Source organism: Malaclemys terrapin, chromosome 3, assembly GCF_027887155.1.
Source record: "Malaclemys terrapin pileata isolate rMalTer1 chromosome 3, rMalTer1.hap1, whole genome shotgun sequence".
Taxonomy (NCBI): Eukaryota; Metazoa; Chordata; order Testudines; family Emydidae; genus Malaclemys; species Malaclemys terrapin.
In genome coordinates, this window is record NC_071507.1 from 75,179,126 (window position 1) to 75,191,561 (window position 12,436).

Consider the following 12,436-nt stretch of genomic DNA (forward strand, 5'->3'; position numbering starts at 1 on the left):
AGTGAGAGACCAAACACTGATTCAGGGGTTCTCCAACATTTTTCTTTGACTAAACCTTCTATTGTATTCTGGCAAAATGGTGATCTTAAAACCATGTGGTATATCTTGACTGATTCTCTGATTTCCCTACAAGCCCAAACATACTCGTACACCCCCTGGAAGTTCTGCACAGGTAAGAAGACCAAATTACTGGAGCTCAGATGTGCCAAACAGATTCTGAAGGCAGAATTTTGCCTCTGCATAGGTTACATGGAAATCCTTAAAAAACTGGCAACTGGACATTGGTTTTAACTATCATCAAAATGATCCCACATACAGTTTATTTAAATCATCTGCACATTAAATATTATACTGGCATAACATTGTTTCAATACCTAAGGAATAACATGTATTGCAGGGAAAAGGCCAATGAACTAATACACCAGACTATCAGTAAGAAAACAGCAATACTTGCAGAGACAAAAAACTTACATGCATTTCAGGGGCACAGCGTCCTAAGAGGTCAATCAAAGCAGCGTAAAAGGTCATGATGGCATTTCCCATATGGATGGTGTCATCTTCTTCTTCCATCTCACTTTTATTTATTTGTGAAAGGAAACAAAATATTAAAAAAGACTTGAGACTTTTTCATCAGCTATGAAATCAACACATAGTTGATTGGCGCCAAAGTCAGCTCACATTTACACTGGTTCAAATCCAGGGAGACTCCATTACCCTCAGAGAAGTTATTCTGGATTTATAGCAAAGCAATTGAGAGCAGAATTTGGCCCTCAGTGATCATACTGACATCTCCATTCTTACTTTTTAACCTTTAGTTTTCTACTGTGCAAGCTATGTAATACAATTCCAAGCACTCCTCTTTCAACAGGGACAGCATTGCATCATGAGTATAGTAACTAAGAAAGAGAATCTGTGTATATGGAGTAAAGAGGCATTTTTTTAAACCTGAAAGTATCTGAGGCAGCCATGCTAAGGCTTGGGCTGGTGCCCTGGCTCTAGGACCCTGAGAAGTGGGAGGATCCCAAAGCTTGTTCTCCAGCCTGAGCCCAAACGTCTACACTGCATTTAAGCAGCCCCTTAGCCTGAGTCCTGCAAACCCGAATCCCCTAGCATGGGCCAGCTGTGGGTGTCTAACTCCAGTGCAGACATACCCTAAGACTCTGTCCAGCCCTAAGATGTTTGAGGAGAACAATAGAGGAAGCACAAGCTACATGCACTCTGTCCCTAACTTTACAACAGGAGACTGGTTCCTACCTACACCTGACTGATGGGAACAAGAAGGAATCCTAAAGATGCTGTGCAAATTGAATATAGTCACCCAGGCTGACAGCTGTGAATTCAGGGACAGAAGCAGGGGCCTCACTTGGCTGAAGATGCACACCTAATGGAATTTTGGGAGGAGGAGAAAATATTTCCTGCCCTACATAGTCAGATTATGTGATATTTTAAAAATATGGTAAAAAGAAATACTTAATTCCACAAATAGGATGATAAAACAAAAGGTGTAGGTAAATTAAACAGCCCATTGCACCTACAGAGTTTTACTGGATCCATTACTTGGGGAAGGTCCATCTCTAGTAGAATCTTCTGATATTTTTATAGCTTCCTCCATGGCAGAAAGTAACCCGTTACCTCCTTCCCCTCTCAATGCTGGACCAAAGCACTCAGGACGACGAATAAGTAGCCTGACCACAACATTAGCATTCTCTTCAACACTCTCTCCTAGCATCATACAGAAAAAAATATTGGTAAATGGATCCATTCAGTATACATCCGAGATATGATCTAAGGTGGGTGATGAAGGCACATTACATATGTACAAGACAGTACATATGTACCTCAGTACAAGACAGACTGTATTTAAATATCAAAGACAAAATTCAATTTTATTCAGGCATTCTTAAAAAAAAATCAGATGCATGAAATTGTGTAATGCCAATAGAAGGAAGCAAAGAAGATTAGTGTTTACATATTTAGATTCTTTCACTCTTCTGTGGTTCAATGCTGCCTTCAGAAATTTCATATAATTAACACTTACTTGATATTGTGTAATGAAAGAGATGGAAAGTGTTAGACTGTGTGTGAATTTCATCAGCATATAGTCTAAAAGATGTATAAATGAAGCTCAACACATCTAGTAGCACGGTTATAAGCTATTAGCTCAGTAGAATGAAGCTGAATTTTATATTACACACACACAAGCACACAACTTCTGGTGATTATTGCAATGAAAGTTAAGTATACAGTAACAGAATATTTATTTGACTTAATTTTAAATTAAGTTATGATCCAAAAAGTGATTAACACATATGTCATTCGCCTGTGGTAAAATTCACACCAGTGCCAGAGGGCCAGTGCAAGAATCAATGCACCAGTTAAACACTTAAACCAGATCTTATATAGGCTTCCTGAGTCGCATAAGGTTACTTTGTTCAGTATGCTGCATTTTAACTTTTGCTATGTCATGACCTTTGACTGTATCTGTAATTTAAGTGCCTGTTGGTATGGTGATTTAGTGCCCAACAAGTTGGGGCATGAACCTAGAGCGCTCTAGTCTTCTGTGTACTAAGTGGCTGTGCGGACCCTGCTGCTATGCACTACAGAAAATTTAGTGTGCGATAGCAGTCCATATAGCACTTTAAGGCATGGCAAGCTAAAGCACTGTAGAGTCACACCTCAGCTTGCTGTGCAATAAATCGCCAAAGAGACAAGCCCTCAATAACAAATTTTACATATACAATTATTTAAACATTACAGAACAGTACCATTGCAAAAAACTGCAAAGCGAAGAAAATCCAGATATCGCTCTCCTTCAACTGGATTCCAGCCAATGTCTGGATATCCCTTAGAAACCAGCAAAGGGCAGCTTTGCAAACCACATCCAGCCAAATAGCGAACTACCTAAAAATAAGGTAAGATGAAAAAAGACAAACATTTATTGTTGAAAAGGAGAAAGTTACTGTTTTTAAAAGGTATTTTACTCAAACTCCCTCCAATCTGGCTTCCACCCTCTAAGCTCCACTGAAATGGCTCTAACTAAAGTCTCGAACAACCTCCGCTTGACCAAATCTAAGGACTAGTACTCCATCCTCCTCCTCCTCCTCAACCTTTTGGCTCTGCCAAACATGATCTACATCATGAAGTCTTGTCGTCTCTGTTCTCTTCCTTCTTCTCTCATCATTCCTTCAGCACTTTGTTCAGCACTTCCCATTTCTGCTCCAACTTTCAGTGTGTTCCCCCAATGACTCCATTCTTAGTTCCCTCCTGTTCTCCCTCCGCATTCTATCCTTATTCAAAAATAGGTTTCCAACTAGTCTCTTTATGCTGATACCTTACAGATCTGCTCTTCCATTCTAACCAATCTCCTTCCAATGTCTAAACTAAACTGTTGGCCTGTTGTTTTTTTGTTGGACATCTGCTTACCAATATCCAGCCAACTTACATTCAATGTACCCAAAAATGGGCTCTCAATTCCCTTCCGTCCCCCAACCCTAGCCTCTTCCCACTTCCTCATTTCTCACTCACCATGGACAACAATTCCATCATCCCTGAAACACATGCCTGTCACCTTGGTGTCATCTTTGATTTGGCCCTCCCTCTAGACTCACAAATCCAGGCTACATCTATGTGATCCTGCTTCTTCCTGAACATCTCTAAGACCCAGCCTTTCTGTAAGTGCAGATAAAACTCCCATCTAAACCTTCTTCGTCTCAGGTCTTGACTACTACAATCGCCACCTTGCTAGCCTTGGCAAATGCCATCTTGCCTTTCTTAAATCCATTCTTGCTGCTGCAAAGATCATCCTCCTGACTTGGAGTTCCAGCTATCTCACCCTCCTTCTTCTCTCCACTAGTCCCCCTCCTTCTCCACATAAAGCACAAATTACCTGTCTACACTTTTATGGCCCTTCAGAACAGAGCCCCATCCTACATTTTATGATATTGAGATGTCCTCTCTGCTTTATCACCAACCTTTAATGACCACTAGTTCAATCTTCCTTTAAACACATTTGTACTTTCTCTCACGCTGCCCTCACACATGAGAGGAACTCCCCATAAAAATCTGCAAAGCCCTTAACATTTTCTTCTTCAAGGGCAGATCTACCCTAGAAAATTTTGCCTGTTTAACTACACCAGAACATTTGAACCAACGAAACCCTCCCAGCGCAGACACTGTTATATCAGTATACAATTGCTTATACTCTTACGGTTTATGCCAATTCAGGGAACTGTCATAAGCACTTTTATACCAATATAACTATGCCTACACTAAAACGAGGAGTCCGGTGGCACCTTAAAGATTAACAGATTTATTTGGGCATAAGCTTTCGTGCGTAAAAAACCCACTTCTTCAGATGCATGGAGCCTACACTGGAGCCTACACTGGAGCTTTTACTGATATAACTATGTTGGCAAAAAATCACTCCCTTACCCAAATCACTCCCATAACTACTATGTTGGTAAAACTTTTAAGTGTAGATTATGTCCCAGTACCTCTTTAAAACTCACGTCTCTTGTGATGTCTATAAAACACTTGACAATGGCTAGGCAGCTGAAGTGCTGTAATAGTTAATTGTTACTTTGTGCACCCCCACATGTGTTATCTTTTGTCTCATACTTTAAAAGGAAGCTCTTCGGGACAGGGACTGTATTTTTGTACTGTGCCTAGGACAATCTGGTCCGCGCCAAGACTGGAGTCTCTAGGTACTACTGCAAGGCACGTCATAAATTTTTTTCCACTGAGTAAATTTAAAGTTTTCAAATTGAAAATGTTTGAAAGCCTAGTACAGATAATACAAATAGAAGTAGAACATCTCCAGGAAATATATGACTTCAGGTAATCCATTACTTGTAGTTATAAATGCATGTTGATTCATATTTTATGTACATACACACATCCTGGGAAAATGCTAGAAAATATTGTCATTAACCTTCTCCAGGTCAGGCTCCCTTAAAGCTAGTGCAAGTTCATTGTTATCCATCACAGATGCTGCCGCAACATCTAGAGGGGTTGATCCTCGCATAGAAGGGGAAGCTGGTATAAAACAGTTGCCAAAGTTAGTCATTTAAATAAAAAATAATAAAGATGCAATAGCTTATAAAAATACAAACATGTATCCAGAGGACAAACATATTTACCATTAAAGTTATAATAAACTATGAGGCAAACATCTGAGGTTTAGGCACTAATAACCAACTAGTAGCTGAAAGCCCATGCAGTTGTATGTGTATAATTTGTAATATCATGTGGGGGAAAAAAGAGATGGCTGATAACTCAAAAATTTGATGCTAACAGACCACGAACCCCAGTGATGACTGAAGCTGGTGATATTCTAAACAAAAAGAGCTCTCAACTCAAGCGGTGAGGGGCTATGCATGCCCTTTGTATTATTTGCCTGTTTGTGTATGCTGGTTGTGTTGTTGTGTGGGTGGTTGTGTTTTGCTGAGAGGGTTATATGGATGGCGAATGAAGCATGTGTGTTGCCGTGAGGGGCTGTGTGCATTTGGGGTGATTATGTGCTCTGTCACTGTTGAGCCAAATAATGCACCTCTGTGCAGTCTCTTTCATACAACCAATGAAATTGTTACATAAAATTAGCTGCAGAGTAAGGGTGGTGATTGGTTGACTTACCGCTGATATCACAATGGTCTAGGACTCTTGGCATGCACAGATACATGCCTTATTATAGCTACACACTGAATGAATATAATGAATAAAGACAAAATGACTCAACTTAAAAATTGGATAGTAACAAATTGTGAAACCCAGTGATGATACCGCCTAGTGATATTCTGCACTCAGGCCTGGTCTACACTACGGGTTTAGGTCGACTTTAGCAGCGTTAAACCGAATTAAGCCTGGACACGTCCACACAACGAGGCCCTTTCTTTCGACTTAAAGGGCCCTTTAAACCGGTTTCTTTACACCACCTCCGACGAGGGGATTAGCGATAAAACCGGCCTTTGCGGGTCGGAATTGGGGTAGTGTGGACGGAATTCGATGTTATTGGCCTCCGGGAGCTATCCCACAGTGCTTCATTGTGACCGCTCTGGACAGCGCTCTCAACTCAGATGCACTGACCAGGTAGACAGGAAAAGACCCGCGAAGGTTTGAATTTCATTTCCTGTTTGCCCAGCGTGGAGAGCACAGGTGACCACGCAGAGCTCATCAGCACAGGTAACCGTCATGGAGTCCTCCCAGGATCGCAAAAGAGCTCCAGCATGGACCGAACGGGAGGTACGAGATCTGCTCGCCATATGGGGAGATGAAGCAGTGATATCTGAACTCCGTAGCAGTAAAAGAAATGGAAAAGTATTAGAAAAGATCTCCAAGGCCATGAAGGACCGAGGCCATAACAGGGACACACAGCAGTGCCGCGTGAAAATTAAGGAGCTACGGCAAGCCTACCACAAAGCCAGAGAAGCAAACGGAAGGTCCGGGGCAGAGCCGCAAACTTGCTGCTACTACGCGGAGCTGCATGCGATCCTAGGCGGTGCAGCCACCACTACCCCAACCGTGTGCTATGACTCTCTCACTGGAGAAACACACAGGGAAGACGGTTCGGGGAACGAGGAAGATGACAATGGAGGTACTGTAGGTAGCTCACAGCAGCAAGGAAGCGGAGAAACCGGTTTCCCCAACAGCCAGGATATGTTTGTGACCCTGGACCTGGAACCAGTAACCCCCGAACTCACCCAAGACCCTCAGGGCACACAGGAGACCTCTGGTGAGTGTAACTTTGTAAATATTTGTAAACATTACAAAAAAAAAGCAAGCAAGTCTGTTAACGTGTATGGGGATGGAGCGGAAATCCTCCAGGGACATCTCCAGAAAGCTCTCCTGGTTGAAATGGGGTGATTTTATTAAGGGGGACATTCAGAGGCGCCCGTTCCTGCTCTTCTGACCAGAAATGTTCCCCGCTGTTAACCACGCGGTGGGGGGGAGGGGTGAAGTGATCATCCCAGAGAATCGTGTGTGTGTGTGTGTGGGGGGTGGTTTACTTGTGTTTGTGCCGCATGTTAACCGGGAAACCGCAGCCCCCTCCTTTTACATTGAAACCCCATTTTAAATGGACAACCCAATTCATCCTTGATATGGGAAATGCGCTGCTGTTTGCAACCTTTCCCGCATGTTAAGAAGGTTAAAAAAGCCAAAACACTGTGGCCTACGATGGCTGCCTGCAAGCCGAAATATGCGACCTTGTAATGAAAGAGTGTACCCATTGTTCCCTAAAATGTGTCTTTTTTAACCACCTCTCCCTTCTCCTCCACCAGCTGCAAATGTTTCTCCTTCGCAGAGGCTCGTGAACATTAGAAAGAGAAAACGTAAGACGAGGGACGAGATGTTCATGGAGCTGCAGATGTCCGCCCAGGCTGATAGAGCACAGCAGAATGCGTGGAGGCAGTCAATGTCGGAGATGAGAAAAGCCCAATATGAACGAGAGGAGAGGTGGCGGGCTGAATCGCGGGAAGAACAGAGCAAGTGGCGGGCTGAAGACGATAGGTGGCGTCAGCTTGCAGACAGACGGCAAGAGGCAATGCTCCGTCTGCTGGAGCATCAAAGTAATATGCTCGAGCGTATGGTTGAGTTGCAGGAAAGGCAGCAGGAGCAGAGACCGCCGCTACAGCCCCTGTGTAACCAACAGCCCTCCTCCCCAAGTTCCATAGCCTCCTCACCAAGACGCCCAAGAACACGGTGTGGGGGCCTCCGTCCACCCAGTCACTCCACCCCAGATGATCGCCCAAGCATCAGAAGGCTGGCCTTCAATAAGAGTTAAAGTTTTAAAATGCAGTGTGTCCTTTTCCATCCCTCCTCCCCCACCCATCCCAGGCTACCTTGGCAATTATCCCCCTACCTCTGTAAGGAACTAATAAAGAATGCATGAATGTGAAAAAACAATGACTTTATTGCCTCTGCAAGCGGGAGGGGAGGGGAGGGTGGGGTGGGGTGGTTGGTTTACAGGGAAGTAGAGTGAACCGGGTCGGGGGGGGGGGGTTGGAGGGTTCATCAAGGAGAAACAAACAGAAGTTTCACACAGTAGCCTGGCCAGTCACAAAACTCGTTTTCAAAGCTTCTCTGATGCACACCGCGCCCTGCTGTGCTCCTCTAACTGCCCTGGTGTCTGGCTGCGCGTAATCAGCGGCCAGGCGAGTTGCCTCAACCTCCCACCCCGCCATAAAGGTCTCCCCCTTACTCTCACAGATATTGTGGAGCGCACAGCAAGCAGCAATAACAATGGGGATATTCTTTTCGCTGAGGTCTGAGCGAGTCAGTAAGCTGCGCCAGCGCGCTTTTAAACGTCCAAATGCACATTCCACCACCATTCGGCACTTGCTCAGCCTGTAGTTGAACAGGTCCTGACTCCTGTCCAGGCTGCCTGTGTACGGCTTCATGAGCCATGGCATTAAGGGGTAGGCTGGGTCCCCAAGGATCACGATAGGCATTTCAACATCCCCAATGGTCACTTTCTGGTCCGGGAAGAAAGTCCCTTCCTCCAGCTTTCGAAACAGAGCAGAGTTCCTGAAGACGCGAGCATCATGTACCTTTCCCGGCCATCCCACGTTGATGTTGGTGAAACGTCCCTTGTGATCCACCAAGGGCTTGCAGCAGCATTGAAAAGTACCCCTTGCAGTTTACGTAGTCGGTGGCTTGGTGCTCCGGTGACAAGATAGGGATATGGGTTCCGTCTATGGCCCCGCCACAGTTTGGGAATCCCATTTCAGCAAAACCATCCACTATTGACTGCACGTTGCCCAGAGTCACTACCCTTGCTATCACCAGGTCTTTCATTGCCCTGGCAAATTGGATCACAGCAGCCCCCACCATAGATTTGCCCACTCCAAATTGATTCCCGACTGACCGGTAGCTGTCTGGCGTTGCAAGCTTCCAAAGGGCTATCGCCACTCGCTTCTCAGCTGTGAGGGCTGCTCTCATCTTGGTATCCTGGCGTTTCAGGGCAGGGGAAAGCAAGTCACAAAGTTCCATGAAAGTGGCCTTACGCATGCGAAAGTTTCGCAGCCACTGGGAATCGTCCCATACCTGCAGCACGATGCGATCCCACCAGTCTGTGCTTGTTTCCCGGGCCCAGAATCGGCGTTCCACGGTATCAACCTGCCCCAGTGACACCATGATTTCCACATTGCTGGGGCCTGTGCCTTGTGAGAGGTCTATGTCCATGTCAATTTCCTCATCACTCTCGTCGCCGCGCTGCAATCGCCTCCTCGCCTGGTCCGGGTTTCGCCTTGGCATGTTCTGGCTCTGCATATACTCCAGGACAATGCGCGTGGTGTTCATAGTGCTCATAATTGCCGCGGTGATCTGAGCGGGCTCCATGATCCCAGTGCTAGCTATGGCGCCTGGTCAGAAAAAAGGCGCGAAAGTAGTATCTGATGGACCAGGAGAAGGAGGGCGGGAGGGAGGGAGGGAGGGAGGGCCGAGTGATGACATGGCGTACAGGTACAGGAACAGGGAGAAACACAAACAACTGTCACACAGAATGGTCCCCCCAAAGATTAAACTGGAAACCCTGGGCTTAGCAGGCCGTTGATTTCACGGAGGAAGGGGAAGCAAATGAACACAGAACAAATCTATTTTTTACATCTTAAGGTGGCAGCCGACGCTGCAGCATGAGTGACAGCCATACCAGTACGATGACGATGGGTACCAATCATAATATACCATCATCTGCCAAAAGGCAAGGGGCTGCTGCTGTGTAGCAATGCAGCCCCACGTCTGCCAGCCCCACGTCCGCCAGCACCCAGCATCGCCCTCGGCCTCTTCTGGGTGCTTAGCAGACAATATTGGGCAATTGGCAGAAAATAGTATATTATGACTGGTAACCGTCATCATCAAAACAGTAGCATGTCTGCCCAGGTGGCCATGATTGACAGCCATACCAGTATGACGACGACGGGTACCAGTCATAATATACCATCGCCTGCAAGGGGCTGGTGCAATGCAGCCCTACGGCTGCCAGCCCCACGGCTATCACTCATGCTACACCGTCTACCGCCAAAAGGCAGTTAGCAGCTGCTGCTGTGTAGCAATGCAGTCCCACGTCTGCCGGCACCCAGAGGACATATGGTGACGGTGAGCTCAGCTGAGCTGAGCGGGCTCCATGCTTGCCGTGGTATGTTGTCTGCACAGGTAACCCAGGTAAAAAGGCGCGAATCTATTGTCTGCCGTTGCTGTGACGAGGGGGGAGGGGCCTGACGACATGTACCCAGAACCGCCCGCGACACTGTTTTGCATCATCCGGGCATTGGGATCTCAACCCAGAATTCAAAGAAAAGGCGCGAACCGCTTCTCGGCTCGAGCTGTGGCGCAAACGTAGTATCTGACGGCCTAGGGGAAGGAGGGAGGGGGGCCGAGTGACGACATGGCGTACAGGCACAGGGAATTAAAATAAAGAACGGTGGCTGTGCATCAGGGAGAGACACAAACAACTGTCACAGACTGGTCCCCCCCAAAGATTAAACTGAAAACCCTGGGTTTAGCAGGCTGTTGATTTGACGGAGGGAGGGGGAAGCAAATGAATACAGAGAAAATCTATTTTTTTACATCTTAAGACGACGGTGCAGCGTGACTGATAGCCCTCGGCATCTTTCTGGGTGCTTGGCAGCAAATACGGGGCGGTGTATGACGATGGTCTTCAGGCCTATTGCACGAGCTGCTGCTCAGGGAAGACTCTGCTAACGTGCGATGACCCGACTTGTAATAGGCCGGCTAACAGTCATAATACACCATTTACTGCCAAAAGGCAAGCCCCACGGCTGCCAGCACCCAGATCGCCGATGAAGGCTACCAGTCTACTGCACCGTCTACCGCCAAAAGGCAGTTAGCAGCTGCTGCTGTGTAGCAATGCAGTCCCACGTCTGCCGGCACCAAGAGGACATATGGTGACGGTGAGCTCAGCTGTGCTGAGCGGGCTCCATGTTGTCTGCACAGGTAACCCAGGTAACCCAGGTAAAAAGGCGCGAATCTATTGTCTGCCGTTGCTGTGACGGGGGAGGGAGGGGCCTGACGGCATGTACCCAGAACCGCCCGCGACACTGTTTTGCATCATCCGGGCATTGGGATCTCAACCCAGAATTCCAAGGGGCGGCAGAGACTGCGGGAACTGTGGGATAGCTGTGGGATAGCTACCCATAGTGCAATGCTCCGGAAGTCGACGCTAGCCTCGTACTGTGGACGCGGTCTGCCGACTAGAGCACCTAGAGCATTTTATTGTGTGGACACACACAATCGGCTGTATACAACCGATTTCAATAAAACCGGCTTCTATAAATTCGAACTAATTTCGTAGTGTAGACATACCCTAACAGAGCTCTCAACAATGCTTGTAGCTGTTTCTATCACTTCATACTAACAAACAGACATTCTAGACACACTTGGGGGACAACCCCAGAATTTTATTACACAGATACCACTTCACTATTTTTTTTTTACCAGTACCATTATTAACACTATAATATAAGCATTTATGGTACTGAACTTTCCAAGTGTGAGCCTCATATCAAGTTCCCTTGTAACCTTGTGTTTTCGTTCAATGAGAACTTTATGCAAAATTAACTTTTTAGTCTACATATATAAATTCTTCATTTCAGGTAGAAGATGATTACTGTTTTAGAGGGGAGGGTGAGTGGAAAGTTTAAAGAAAATCCATTTGGACATTGTTTGAGTTATGGATAATTTTATTTTTCAGCTTTAAAATAAAAGGATTTCCCCCCCTTTTCTTAAAAAATGGAAATTAAATGCAACTCCCCCAATGTTAACATAATATTAGCAAAAGTTATCACAGTAACATTAACTAACCCCAGTAGAAACACAATTTAACTATTTTCACTCTAAACATACTTTTGGGCTATGCTTCTGACATGCAAAAATATGCTAAACACAAAAAATATGGTAACTAAATTTTTGAGCATGAAAATAATCAGATACAACTATGCAGTCCAGAAGAAAAGCACTAAAATAAAACCAAATTGGCATTTCACATTTCTGTGCCATTTCTGAGCCTCAGCATAAGCATCACAGATAAGTTAATGTTAGCATGAAAACCTTAATTTAGGATTCTGTTGTGAACTGCCTACCACACCTATGCAAGTGAACAAGCACTGGCTACTCTCCCATTCCCCTTGTACAGATGGCCAGACCCTTCGCTCTGCCTCTTCCCTGTACAACCCAGAGCATCTTGGCCCGCGTGCAGAGGGAGAAAAGCTGTACCAGGAAAATCTCTGTAGAAAGGGGGAAGCAGGCTTTGAATGGTGACTCTTACAGTAAAACTGTTCTGTAAAAGATCTTCAGCTCCTGGGGCAGCACAAATAGACTCTGCCCTTTAGATGTGGGGGAGAGGGTAATTATAAGGTGCAATCCAACCCAAAGACATGAAATGATATTCTTGCTGAAATTTGTGTCCATAATTTTGAATTCATGT

At 45.6% G+C, this 12,436-nt stretch overlaps 1 protein-coding gene across 1 annotated transcript in view; it reads right to left on the bottom strand.

Annotated features, from left to right (window-relative positions):
* RYR2 (ryanodine receptor 2) overlaps positions 1-12,436 on the bottom strand; it is a 687,809-nt gene that overhangs the window by 225,302 nt on the left and 450,071 nt on the right. Inside the window, exons 44-47 of the mRNA XM_054022704.1 lie at positions 4,931-5,034; positions 2,766-2,901; positions 1,536-1,722; positions 472-574 (exon numbers count right to left, since the gene is read on the bottom strand). Of these exons, the coding sequence (XP_053878679.1) occupies positions 472-574; positions 1,536-1,722; positions 2,766-2,901; positions 4,931-5,034 (530 nt within the window). The remainder of the gene's footprint in view (positions 1-471; positions 575-1,535; positions 1,723-2,765; positions 2,902-4,930; positions 5,035-12,436) is intronic.